The sequence below is a fragment of the Thunnus albacares genome, chromosome 22 (genome assembly GCF_914725855.1).
Source record: "Thunnus albacares chromosome 22, fThuAlb1.1, whole genome shotgun sequence".
NCBI lineage: Eukaryota > Metazoa > Chordata > Actinopteri > Scombriformes > Scombridae > Thunnus > Thunnus albacares.
Genome location: NC_058127.1, coordinates 24,182,845 through 24,197,616, shown reverse-complemented (window position 1 = coordinate 24,197,616; position 14,772 = coordinate 24,182,845). Strand labels below are relative to the sequence as shown.

Here is a 14,772-nt window from a genome sequence, read left to right as displayed (position 1 = left end):
TGTTTCATCATGGTAAGTTTTTCTTTATTTTTACTTTCCACTTTGACAAGAACATTTCTCAAGCAAACAAAAAGACAAAAACAAGTCGTACAATCATTCCATCATATCATGTAAAAAAGTGTAACGCACATTTTCATTTGGCTGGCAGGTTGTTGAAACTGTAGAACATTTCAGATATCTTGGAGCAGTCCTGGACTGCCATCTGAAAATCTCTGAAAATACTAACCATATGCCTTCAAGCATTTCTTAAAATTTGAAGCTGAGCAACCTGAATGAAAGCAAAGCCATGAACATCCTGAAATACACTTCTCATCCTTTATCCCCTCAGTTTTAGACCCCAGAGTATAGGAGGTTATTTTGAGGGCCTTTGGAAACTAAAATATTTAAAAGTATTTTATTTTAAAAAAAACAACAAAACAAAAACTGAGCTGCAAATTATTGTATGTAAACTTTTCACCACTGGACTGTGTTTTATATTCCAATGGTGTCTTGTTCCCATATTTGTTTTATGTGTTATTATATGTTTTTGTGCTGCTTTTGTTTGGTTTAGTGAGCTACACACAGTCTACCATCTATTTTTATTGTATTCTACAAAAATAAATTTTATTTAATGTTGAAGTAGCTGAATGTGTGAATTCGAGAATACCTGAAGAAAAAGTTAGTCAGTGGCAAGTTCAACATTTTGTTCACAATTCTCTTTCTCATCTCATGTCTGTACATTAAGTATTAAGCCAAAGCCAACAGGTAATTAGCTTTGCTTAGCATAAAGACTGGAAACAGGGAAACAGCTAGCCTGGCTCTGTCCAAAGGTCAAAAATCTGCCCACCAACACCTCTTAAGTTTACTGATTAACATGTCATTTTGTGTATATAATTGTCCAAAAACTGAATTGTAAAAATGAAAGGTTATGATTTATTGGTAGTTCTGTGCTTAGCTATTTATTGATCTTCTGGAGTCTCTGTTTTCACAGAGTTCCCTCTCTTATCTCTTTTAACGTAAACTCAGTTGTGGATATTCAGAAGCTTGATTTGTGAGTTAAGATCTGCAGTGAGTAGGATACTGCTGTATGAATAAAGTGAGTGAATGTTTTGGAGATCTGTGGAGCATTCAAAGCCAGAGCTAGACTGCAGTGAAACGTGGACCTTTGCGTGTTGGCGATTATGCAGTGTGTGTTTACGGTCAGCAGAGGGGCGGTATGCATTGTGACCGCAATGAACTCCTGTTAGCTTCAGTGTGTTGCAGCGTTTATCTGCAGATCACTCGTGTGATACGGCCAAGCTGTTGTTTGGGGGAGTGAAAGCATACGCGCATCTGTATACAAGTATGTGTGTATGCAGTGTATGCAAACACACTTTCCTCACCCCAGTGCCTCCAAGCTTTGAGTCACCACATAGCAGAGCAATGGGATCACATTCTCTGGAGTGTAGTGTAATGTATTCTGCTGCACTCAGGGAAAAATGCTTTCCCAAACAATCGTCTTCTGCATGATTATTAATGGTATTATTGTTGTCTCAAAGTTTGCTAAAGGAAGTCATTGTGATGTGAGATATGAAGCTGTAGACCTCATATCAACAGTCTTCCTCCACCAATGCAAACAAGTCCAGTTTCACATCCACTTCTCAGACCTGATATTCTGATATTCTTCTATTGTTTGACTGTCGAGGTTGATTGCTTGTGTTCTTTTTGCTTCTCTGCCTTTCTTTCCTTCTGTCTTCCTCTCCGGGGGATTTTTTTTTCTCTCTTGGGCGGGGATAGGGAGGAGAGTGCTGGCAGCCGTGGAGTTTAGCGGGGCAACGTATCCCAGCCAAGAAATGAGTTCACCGAACCGCTGCTTCCCCCTAAGGAGATGCGATAAGGTTTCTGCTAGGGGCCTGGCCCGCCACTTGTCTTATGGATGAAAAGAGAAGAAATGGGCGGCGAAGAAGTTTTGCAAAGAGGAGGGGATGTATTGAGTGAAACAAGAGAAAGACTAAAAAGAAACACAACTTTGCTTTGTGCCTGGTGAACCAAAAATGCCTCAGATGACTATTTCGTTAGGATAAGTCATTTATCATTTCACTGAGTCTTAAAAATCGCGTTTGAAGAAAACTGCAATTGTAAGCCTATATGACTTGTGGAGATGGAGCTTTTTTGTGCAACAGTGAAACAAGACAGATGAAGAGTGACGAAAGGAAGACTATAGCATTTGGCTTGAGGGAGAAAGAAAACGTGTGAGAAAACAAACTGAGGGTCAGGTCAGGGAGTTTTAAACATTTTTTAATGGACTGTTGGGCAGATGGTGTTGTAGGCCTGGTATTTATCAGTGTTTATCTTTCATCCCCTTCCATCTTTCATTCTTAAGGGCTTGACCCCAACGTATTACTAAATGTACAGAATTGGCCCAGATATTAACAAATGGGCCAGTGCTTCATTTTTGATTTAACACGAGTAACGACACAAGTGGGGTTTTCAGAGATGTTGACAGGTAAAATGGAAAACCCAGAAAACTTCATAGGGGCTTAGAAAATTAATGGAAATTTGTGGATTTGACAAATGATTTAATTCATTTTAAAATACAGGACACTGTTTCTTGGGTATACCTCAGCGCTTAGGTTCTCCGTCCATCTCCATCCCAAGGTCAGCACTGCACATGCTGAGGAAAACCATGTGACGGGTAGTAGTGTTGACGCAGCAGAGCTTTCAAAAGCAATTACTTCACCAGGCAAGATGTGATTCTTGCAATGTGTGTAAAAGTACAGTGAGTTTGACAATATCCACAGGCCTCCTCAGGGAATGTAACTCCCTAAGTACGGAAATTTGGTCACGTGATAACACGTGGTCATAAATGGTAGGAGATACAACCACTTCTTATACTGTAATGGAAGTTCTCTACTTGGGGATCCTGCCTTAGCAAGTTCCATTCACTGAAGAAGGCCATGGGATAGGGTTGAAAACTCCAGTAAAAAAAGCTAATAAGTGATCCCTGACTCTAGAATAATTTATCACAGATATGTTTCCAAGGTCAACAATAAATCTTCCCACTCACAGACTACTTATTTCCAAGCACATTTTCATACTCATTAAATGTTAAAATTTACATCGAGTACATGAAGTAGTCATCCAGATAATAACCAAAGAGTAATAAATAACTTCTAGAAAAATCCCTAATTTCTATCATTCAGTAATGCTTTTCAGGCCAAAAGGGTTAAAATGAAAATTACAGGTCATCTTTGAAGAAAATGACAAATGTAGTTGTGTTTCTAATAAATTAGCCTTTCTCTTGGCATTCTTTTGATATACTTGTTCAAACAAAATTCAAAAGTTCTCTTTCAATACAGCAACGCCATAATTATGGCAGAATGATTGTAATGTTAGACTGTCCACTTTGAAGGTGCAGTGACACATACTTTCTGCCCTTTAAAGAAGTTAGCCATTGAGGCTACACGCCAGCTAAACCCTTTTATGAATGTTCCATGTTGTTACAGCAATGGATGCTGACATCACTGCAGCACTGACGCCTGATTGGGTCAGCTGTAACCAATGGCCCATAGCACATAGAGTTTCATAACAGTTATGGAGTTTCTCCTCTTCAGAACCGAGCCGGCAGCGGAAAATCGGCACCGCCATCAGTAAATAAAATAAAAAGAGAAATCAAAGGGGTTTTCCATAAGAGGAAAAAGTCTGCAGGAATTGCAGCGTGGTCGTGGTCTTTGTGAAAAGCGTTTTCAGGGAGACTTAGAGTGTGGCCTTATAAGGTCTTTATGGCTTGACAACACTGCATGCACTTTGAGGTTGTCTGGTACTGGCTTGTGTGGGCTACTTATTAGAATGACGCTCCAGAAGAAACATTGCTTTTAATGGACCATGCTATATTCCACTGTGCTCCTGTAAGCAGGGATTTAAAAGCATTATTTCATGTTAATGTACTTCCTTAAAAAATCCTTATTTTCACCAGACTGGATGAACGTCCATTTGACATCAGTGACATCACAAAAGCACAGGTTGTAAATGATGAAATTAATGATGGCTGAATTCCATTTAGGCTCACTGTCACACTGTCATGGCTTACTGGGACACTTGAATAGAACAGAGCCCTTGTTAGTGTTATGAGTAACACTTGTGCATTTCCTACCATGACAAGTCCAAATGTCTTTTGTGATAAAGGCCTGTTGAATCAAGCGTTATACTGTAATCCATATTAGAAACTCACACCATGGTACATTTTAATACAGTTAAATAAACAGTAGTTACAGCTAGATAGAGTGAAATTTTAATTTCATGGTTTCGAATGTGATCAGACTTAGTGTGAATCATATTTTTTGGAGGCAACACAATTGGAAAGTAAGGCACTGAAAAGGCAGGAGCAGATGCTAACAATTCACACTAAGACGTATTGTCACAACTTAAAAATGCTTCATCCTAAGCAAAAATTCACGCTTATTTCAAGGGTTTTATGATTTCACTTTATAAATGTTACAAAGATGAGAGGGAAAAAGAGGGGTCTGGAGGAATATAGAACATTGTGAGATTAACTTGAATTTTAGCGAGCAATGCTAGCTAGCTACAGCTAACAACTGTGGAGTTGGTAAATTGGCTGTTTGAGGAAAATAAACACAGATATACACAAATAGTTCAGCAGTCAAATGGTTGTGTGTATAAAGCAAGGTTAAAATTCAGCTAAAGTATGACTTAAGTAAGTAAGTAAGCAGTTCTCTACAGTGTGGAAATGCTGGAATCACAGTGATATATGCCAACCAGTGAGACATTCTTCTCTATGTGCTTAGAGATTATCAGATTTGATGTTTATAGCCATAGTTCTGTTAGTTTTAAGAGGTGAAACGTCAGAGGAACGGTGCTCAGTGCCGTCCAAGATGGATCACGTCAGGCTGTGCAGTTGATCCTTCGCTCTAACAACTGGATTTGCTGGACTGTGTGGTGCCAAAGGGAACACATCCAAACAAAGGGGGTCTCATTTCTCTCCCTCTACCCTTCACCCTCTCCCTCTGCGTCTCTCTCTGTTCCTGTCATGAGCTCTGCAGTATAATACCATGAAATACCTTAAATCCATTCAAGGTCTAATTATTCACCAAGCAATAACATATCAACTTTCACTGGCTTTTTCAATTAGTTGGTTTTCTCAGCTTTGCTTCTTTATTTTGTGTATCAACTCGCTCTTACATTCAATTCCAGTCATTACTGAAAGACTTTAATATAGCTTTCTTAAACCAACACTGTTCTTGGCCACTCACTGTTTTTTTCTGTCACACAGTACCTTGTAATTATTGTCTTTCCTTCCTCACAAGCATTCTTTCTCAGTCTCCTCGATCTCTCCTCTCTTTCTTCAGATTCTGAGTTTAGTGAAATGTCTTTACTGCACAGTGCACGTTTCTGCACAGTGGTTGACTCTGTTTTGAGTTGACACTTTGCCTCTCAGTTTGTTGTGTTTGTGTCATTCTCTCTAGCCTTCCTATAGACGTACAGTGAAGCCCCCAAAAAGATAACATGATTTAAAAATCTCAACAATGTAGACATCGCATCAATAAGATTCAGTGATAGATGGAAGCATAGTGTATGATTTAAATTTTTACGTGGTGGTCTATCAGTTTTTTATTCATATCAGTATGAATAAAATACGCTCAATTTATTTTATAGAAATAATAATACCAACTTATAGAAAACTGTGCTTGCATGTACTGAAAATGTCAGTTTTTCAACACTGGAAACTGGCTAAAATGTCTCAGAAGGTTAATTCTTTGCTTGTGAAATGAATATCAATTCAAGCACTTAAAGGAGGTGAAGTGTCAGTTAAGGTGTAAGCAGTGAAAGCAGTTGAGGTGTCAGCTGAACTATACATATGAAAATGAGTTAAAGTTTTAGTTGACTTGAAAGTGCTAAAATAAGTTCAAATAAATTAAGTTATAACTTAAAGCAGTTTAAGTGTCATGATGATTTGCTGAAGAGAGTACTTGAACCTCATGCTAACTAATGGAACCTTCTGTTCTGTCTGCAGCCTCCAAACAGCGGCCCTCCTCCTCTTCCCAGCTCCTCTCTACCAGAAGGTTACTATGAGGAAGCCGTTCCTTTAACTCCTGGAAAGGCTCCTGAATACATCACATCCAGTGAGTGACTGATTGATTTATAGTACACATCACTGATATAATGCACTCACTTATAGCTACACATACAGACAGTAGTTACAGACAGTAGTTAATGGACTGTTAATGTTCTGCCTGTCTTACTTATTCTCTCATACCCCACACCTCTCACTTATGCATCTCGCTCTTAGACTATGACTCGGATGCCATGAGTAGCTCCTATGAGTCGTATGATGAAGAAGAGGAGGATGGTAAAGGTCAGAAGATGCGTCACCAGTGGCCCTCTGAGGAGGCGTCTATGGATCTGGTGAAAGACGCCCGGATCTGTGCATTCCTGCTGCGCAAGAAACGCTTCGGCCAGTGGACCAAACTTCTCTGTGTCATCAAGGATAACAAACTGCTGGTGAGGACACTTCTGTACATGTACAAACATACTTGCAAGTATAAATGTGTGCAGCATATAGCTAACAAAGATAATAAAGAAGTTCTCGGCCCATTGACAAATTGAGAAAACATCACAGCAGCAACATGTTTAGTTCCTCCAGTTTAACATTCCCCCTTTCTTTCCCCCCAAGTGTTACAAAACTTCCAAAGACCACACCCCCCAGATGGAGCTGACCCTGTCTGGGTGCAGCATCACTCACGTTCCCAAAGACGGCAAGAAGAAGAAGCATGAACTGAAGATTGTGCACCAGGGGGCGGACGCCCTGGTGCTGGCAGTGCAGAGCAAAGAACAGGCCGAGGAGTGGCTCAAGGTAACGCAGTGAACTCGAATGGATAATTTCTGTGCAGTGTGATTACATACAAACTCAATGCAAAGACGCAAGTAGATACAAATTCACCCTCAGTGACACGAATTGACACAAATGCGTGTCCACACGAGTTGAAAATGTTTCAACTTGAGGGAAAAATTGGCACGTATTGCAGGGCTTCATGAATGCCCTTCATGAACATACAGACAGGAGAGGGGAAAAAGGAGAGACTGGAAGGAAATAAGATCAAGAACTGGAGTTTCTGGTGAGCTCTAAGTTCAGTCAGAACACAAACACATAGACTCATTCCCACAGACAAAGCCTGCCGTTGCAAGCTAGCTTACAGGTAATGTAAAGTAATGTATTTTGGCTGTTTGGGGTGAATAAACACAAATGATGCAGCACGAGTAAAAGGAAAATTTACTTTGCATTCTGTCTGAACACACCATAACACACATGTTGTGAGTGACTTTAATGCAGAGAAAGTTCATTCTGATCTGATACTGTATGCGTCTCCATGCTGATAAATAGAACAGTTGAGCTGGACAGTTCATTCTTGACTTTGGGAAAAGCAGTTGATAAAACAATTTCCAGTCAAGGTCCACTTACTCGCTTGCTCTTGGTGGTCTTCATCAGCAGATAAATGTCTGCTTAGCTAACTTTTAAGCCAAGTTTGAACATCTACAGTTTAATGAAAACTGAGAAAATTAAGAATGTGTAATACGATGGAAAGCCCCAGCACAAGCAAATAAGTGGACCTTGAGTGGAGATTGTTTTGTTAAGTGCTCAAATAATTCAAAGTTAATCTTTAAGAACAATTAACCATAGGGAGTGGTGTTAGCGGAACCTGATTAGATTATTGGGTATTTTACTCACCTTGAATCATTTTTACACTCTTCTTACAAATTTAGACTCATCTTGGACACTTCTGCTGTAAAATAGGATTACAGATAATTTACAGTAATCATTTACAGTAAATTTATAGTAAAAGTCACCAATTTAACCATTGTGACATTTACATGATACTCAGTGACCATTTTGTTAAACTACTTTCCAAAGTTCATAATACTTAGATTGAAAAATAAAAATAAATCACATAAAAATACACAACTTTTCTTCAATATTTTACTAAATTAGCCTTTCTTAATGCATAACGTTGCCAAAAGACATGATTGCTAAACAGTGAAGAGGCCTAAAACCCCGTTAGCTGTTCTAAAATTACTTAAACCACAGCCTCGTGTGGCTCATTGCATAAAGTAGAGAGCTGTCAAACACAGTAAAGGGAGCTGTATACCAGCGTTGGCGGAGCTCACCATAGATCATTGTAACATAGTTCAGACTGGGGGGAAAGTCTTGGGATGTGCTTGAAAGTTTCATTTCGGATGTTGTTGTCAGGGAGGTAAAATTAGATGCATTTAGCTGGTATTGAAGAATAAAGGGTGTAGCTCTCTGGCTTTGTTCTTCAGGATGAACCTTTTCCTGATATTGTATGACTAGCGGTTTGTTATGAACGTTCTGCTGGTTTCTCTCTGATGTGAAGATGTTTGGTTTGTAGTCCTCCTCTGATCCCCCTCCTCTGTGTCTTTCACACATTCTTCCTCTGCCTCTCTTACCCCCCCCTCCTTCTCCTTCACTCTCTGATCTTTCCTTCTGGACGCTCGACAAGTCTGCAAAACAAACCTACCCCACCGACATCAAATAGGCTCCGGTACTTTCTGCTTTTCAACCCCTATGTCCATTTGTTGTTAGTGCGGTGCCAGCACCTCTGGGCTCTTTCTATTTCAATCACAGGAGGGAAGACGGGCCTCATCTGGTCTTTTGATTTAAAAGAATCCCCTCACCCCACCTCTGCTTCACTCTCCTAAGCATCAACCTATTGTGCACTATTTTAGGATCCCTTTTTGTCCATTTGTGCAATGGTATTTTTGTAATCATTTGCGCCTGCTGGCCTCTGCCAAATCCATTCCCCTCTGCTGCAGTTTTACCAACAGGCTTTTGGACTCTCAGGCACACTTTTTTTTTCATTACTCACTGAAGGTCTTGTTAAAAAATGAAGTGTGGAGCAATTTTGCCCCGCAGACCATTGATGGAAACACCAGCCTTTTTATTTGCAGTGTTTGCTCTCTGTCTTTCCCTGCTCAGTTTTTCATGTTTATGACTGTCAGGAAACAAAGATCAAACAGTTTGTGTTTTTCTTCTTGATTCGATTACTTGTTCCGTATGGTAATTAGCCGTTGTTTATTGATTGGCTGGGGCAGGTAACCTCGCCGGGCTGAGGTATCTGCAGGCAGTCGCAACCAGACCCGTGAAAATATACAAATCTCTGTACCACCCAAACTTTGGTAACAACTGCACTAATTGTTGCTTGGAGAAACTAGGTCTCGGTGCATATTTAGTCAGGTGCCTGGATATTGGAAACATATTGAACTGATAACACTATGGCAGTTAGTTTTTCATTCTCGCAATCACCCTGGAGCTTTTGTTAGCTTAATCGATGCACATGTAGTTTGTCATGCTGCTGCAATCAGCAGCAGTCATCAGATCCAGTTGGCTGAAGTTCTGCGCTCACACCCTCCTTTGCAAAACAAGTCTGGATATAAAGTCCATGTGCCGTCATTAGGAACAGTGACTGAGGGTTCTTTGGAGCCTCAGGGTGTTAGAGTGGCATCCAGCCAGAAAGATTAGCGTGTCTTTGTGTCTGTGTTTGGATCTTGTGTTGCTAGGACCACTGGGTATTAAGCACTCATTTATTTCTTCATTATTCCCCTCACTTTTTCTTTTGTCTCTTGACCTCTTTTACTCCAGCTCTTCCATTTTTTTGTCCACCTCTCTGGAACTTGTCTTCTACCCAGAGGCATAAAACTTCAACAACAGTCAGGGATGTAGTGGGACAAAAATTCAGCCCCATACTTTTGTCCAGACCAGCCCACATACCGGCCCACCGGTCCATTAGGTGCAATGCCTTTATGCATTTTATCAAAGAGTGCTTTATGAATAAAATGTATGGTTGTCACTGTTGTCATTATTATAATAATTATATTATACTACTACTACTTCTGCTAGGCTACTGCAATAACAAGAGGAACAAGGACAGTACAATACCAGTACATTTGTGCCTACTACTAGGCTACAGGATGTAATTGTCGTGATGTAGTACTTGGATATGTCTCTAGAGGGAGCTCACACATATTAAAGCCTACTGAGTAACACTGTACACTAGTCTCACCTACAAACAGTTTGTAAAATGATGCAGATAGAATCCAGCTACAAAATGAAAGTTCAGTTTATTACACATCTGCATGAATAACATTATTCTTACCACGTCAGATGGTTGATGACCATTGCCATTGGCACTGCTGCCAGCCGCCCTCACCAGTGGCCGGACTGTGACATCAAGTTTGGTGCTTGTTAAAGTTGACACACCAAACAAATGACTTATTTTTTTATATTTGGCTGCCTCTCCTTCTGACACCTGGTGTTTTTTTTGCTCTCTCGGTCCTCCCTTTTCACGTAGTTTGTCTTTCCATGCCACATAGTGTCACTGTTGCTAGTGTTGTGACTGTTGTTACGGTTACAAGCCACACAAATGTTCAACTCACACAGCACGCTTAACTACCACCAAATCAGAAGATGCGTCGAAGTAATGAGAACTAGCCAGTCACAGCTGAAGACCACCAGAGTTTTGTCCAGTTTGCCCGATGGCCAGTACGTGCCTGATGACAGTCATTCTTGCATTTCAAATTACCGATGTGGATAATTGAAATAAAGATCTCTTACGACATTTCCCACCCTCGTTGAATCTGCTGGCTAATGGTGTGTCCCCATGACAAAAGTGAAGCCTTGTGAAATTGCATTTAGCAAAGGAGGGATGGAAAGGAATGAGGAAAAAATGGTTGAGAAGAGGAAACAAGGTGAGAGGAGTGAGGAAGAGGAAAAAGAAGGAAAGGAAAGGATGGAGAGATGGGATGACAGGATGAGAAGGTAGGGAAGGGAAGGCTAGGAGAGTGCCTAAGGATTTCCAAAGCCTGCGAGATACAGTAATGATTCTCCCAGACATTGTCAGCTAACGATGTGTTTATGGAACACACATGTCCTTATTGTGTCCTTACATCATTCTCCTAAACCTAAAGAATTGTGTGCATTTCTCTGCCTATTTGACCCTTTTTTTTTACCTCCTTCCACAGTATAACCCGATTTTCCTTTGCCCGTTGACTAATGTTATATCTTCCCTCCTAATTTCTCTTTTATTATTACTAAGTATGGGGAAAGTAAGTTATATATTCATAGTTATTCTGCAACATCTCCAGATTGTGTCCTGCCAGGGACCTTTGTTGCATCATTCCCTGTCTCCCTTCTCTCTCCCTTCATTTCCTGTCATCACTACTTTCAGCTATCTGATAAAGGCCTAATCCAAGGATGCCCATTCACGTCCATTGGAAAGACAACTAAAAATACCCCTTTAGTTAAACTCCTCTAGCTTTCTGCAGCACAAACCACATAAACATGCACCCAAAATTCATAACAAAAGGAACAAATGAAGATAAAATTACAGGAATTTTAAAAAGAAAATGCCTTAGCACTGCTTTCATGCATCAGTGGTGTATGTAAAGTGCAGCCAAAAGCAACTGGTTTAAGCCCGCAGAGCATGGAGAATGATTTTTGATTATTTTTATGGAAATGATCAGAAATCCCTCCAATAAAAAGCCCTACTATGTGCTGTCACATATGTGCAGCCCTGAATATAGGTTGATTTATAAAGACAGAATCATTTTTTTGATGATTTGCTAGATAAATAATATATCCCAAGTGAGTAAAGGCATCAAATACTTTTTTAAACTATGCAGATTTGCTGTTACTGGAATATATAGTTTTCACATTTTCACTACTCTTTGGTATGGTTAAAAAGTTCAGTATGTGTAGGTTTCAAGCAAATTTCATGGCATAAAAATGTGAACTGTGTGGTTCTGGGAGGTGCATATGTATAAAAAACACTTGCAGCAAGTTGTCGATCACCAACATACTTGTTTTATTGAAAGTGGTTCACATCCAAAGGTACCGCACACACTTGCACTACCTCCTCAAGCTTGATTTGTAGTACATCATCAGACCGTCATAGTACCCCAGACTTGCAACGCAGCTCTCCAATTGAAGATAGACATGATGTTGCTGTCTGTCCTGCTCTTCGGCCTCTGAGCAGCTCTCTGAGCCAAACCCGTGGAGCCACAGCCTGTCATTTCCCCCGCGAAACCCAATTATGCTCCCTCCAAGCCAAAACCAATGAGCTGAGGAGCTCTGCACGGCCAGAGATGGTTCAGAATGCTTGTGGAAAAGACGAGGGGGAGTGTGTGTGTGTGTTTGTGTGTGTCAGAGAGTGCATTAGTCAATTTGCGCACGCAGCAGGTCGTCTGAAATCTCATTTCCAACTGCCCACCGCTCATCTACACACACCCCTGTCACCGCCGCACGCCTACGCTTGCCAGATCTGACGGTGGGTTGCCAGGTCTGAAGTCCAATGAGGTCACGGTAATGCACACTGGCGCCCCGTCCAGAGCCCTGCAGATCTCATTCACCCCTACTGGACCTTATTGCATAAGGATTCCAAAGACGTAGTAAAACTCTGTGGTGTCTAATGTGTGTAGCAGACACCTCCACCCCTCAACAGACTCCTACCACACATGCATGCACGCTCTCTGCCTCCTGTAGTTACTGCACTGCATGGGCTGTATTGCCTTATGATCCCTTGGCTGCCATTCAGTAGCATGATGGGATATGAGAGGAGGGAGTTCACCATACATGTGGCCCACATTACCCCAGGCATGCTTTCTAGGCTGAAAGAATGAGCTGCTTAATTATGTGGCAATGGTGTGAGGAAATATTATAGGATTTTTAAATAAGGGATCCACCCATGTGTTATGATGATGGTTAGGACCTAACATTCCACCGGCTGCATTAGACACGGCAGCATATAAATTGAACTCCCTCGGTAGTGATCAGGACGTGCGCGAGAGTGGACTTTCCACTTTTTTAATGTAAGCAGTAGTCTGGCTAGCTAATGCTGTATTTTCTTACATTTCCAGGTGATGAGAGAGGTGTGTGTTAATGGGAGTGTAGACTTGGATGGAGCTGGATCTGGATCACCAGTGCACAAGCCCGAACTGGAAAAGGTAAACAAAACACACTCATACACTGATTGATAATACTGGTGCAATTATCTCAGCAGCGGATGTTGAACTTTCCCATGAATTACTTGGGTTTAATTTAGGATCAAGTTCCAGGTTGTCAAATTATCTGGGTTTGCTATGTTCAGAGGGCTGGCTATGTTGGTTTGGTTTGGCTATGTTCACATTGAATTTGAATCTTTCGTCTCCTCTACTCTCTCTCTCAAAACATTCAGGTAGCCGGCTTCTTGTTTTTCGCCGGTGCTAACCATTGCTTTCATGAGTCAAAATGACAAACCTCGCTGGCAGCAAAATATTTTATTTTCCATATATTTTCCTTATATTTCCATCAATATCTTGTCGAAAGGCCAAAATTAAAGTCTTGGCTGTCGTCTGGGGAAAGTTCTCTCTGCAAAGCGGTGTCTGTATTTGGCTACTGAACATTTGTTAGCAGAAGAAACTCCACACTTTACACCACTCGATGATAAGCAAGACTTATAGGCTAATATATTTCATGGAATCTTTGAGTTTTAGTGTGTTGTAACTTTAAGAATTAACTTATTCAGTTGAAGTCACTTTCTCCAGTTAAAGCAGCATTAATATTTTTTTTCGACATTTGGGGGCATGTAGTAAACACAACACTGATATATTACCAGCTTATAAAGTTAGCAAACACTTGCTTATTTACACATCCAGCAGACGAAGAGCAATGTTAGCTTTTATTTGGAATCCATCTGATGAAGTCCAGTATTCACTCTTAGTGCTAGGAAGGTAGTGTGGGTTTAACAGCTGCCTGCTGCTCATTAACAAAGAGACTTTACAGTAGTCTAACCTACAAACAGATTGTAAAATGATGCAGATAGAATCCAGCTACAACATGAAAGTTCAGTTTATTACACATCTGCAGATGGTTGATGACCATTGCCACTGGCACTGCTGCCAGCTGCAGCAGCCTTCACCAGACAAAACCAAAATGGTAAAATTGCGTGCCGTTAAACCAAAACAATGAGCTGAAAGATGCTAAAACATTCTGAAGAGCTGAAGGGAAATGCAGGTTGGAGTTACAATTCACTGTGGGTTTATCACTATGAACGACCTCTTTTACATTCTGCATAGTCATTTGATCAATTGTTAATATAAAAACATTGATTAGGTCAGCTTTAAGTATAGCCTAACAGACCAGTGTTGAAAGTGACATCACAGTAGATTCAATCAGGGATTTAAAAGGCTTAAGATTTGATCGCAGATTTGATGATAGATTCAGATTTGTTAAAATGCTATCAAATCCCAACCGTACTCTGTCCCACTAGTGATGCGTTGTTAATTCTTCTGAATCTAAGAAGCAATAGAGGATTTTTTTCATCTTCCTCAGAATTAATGATGGCGTCATTGGACCTAAAATTTGATCATGCTGTAATAGTAAAACATTTTCAAATATCCCTTCATCCCATAAAGACTTATTTTCTCGGCAGAATCAAACATAAGCACACAGGGTAGTAAAAGCTGTTTGCCAAAAAACACTTATTCCATATGGCACATGAAGAAGATTTAGGGAGCTGGAGGTAACAGTGTGCATTATTGGATTGGAAAAGCAGGTAAAAGCACAGTTAACACTGGAGCCATACAGTACTGCAGTGCATGTGTGTTTAGTGGTGGAAAGTGAGCTACATCAGAGGCTCTTTAATGACAAACCAACTTGGCACGGCAAACATGAGCGCAGCCTAATTATTCATCCATAACATGTTGCAGATGCTCTTAAGGGTTTTTACAGTGTACTTAGACAGCTGT

General features: G+C 40.5%; 1 protein-coding gene across 3 annotated transcripts in view; it reads left to right on the top strand.

Moving 5' to 3' along the window:
- LOC122973523 (actin filament-associated protein 1-like) overlaps positions 1-14,772 on the top strand; it is a 90,294-nt gene that overhangs the window by 39,289 nt on the left and 36,233 nt on the right. For all 3 annotated transcript variants that reach the window (XM_044341095.1, XM_044341097.1, XM_044341096.1), the window contains exons 4-7: positions 5,990-6,098; positions 6,266-6,477; positions 6,650-6,829; positions 12,904-12,990. In XM_044341095.1, the coding sequence (XP_044197030.1) occupies positions 5,990-6,098; positions 6,266-6,477; positions 6,650-6,829; positions 12,904-12,990 (588 nt within the window). The remainder of the gene's footprint in view (positions 1-5,989; positions 6,099-6,265; positions 6,478-6,649; positions 6,830-12,903; positions 12,991-14,772) is intronic.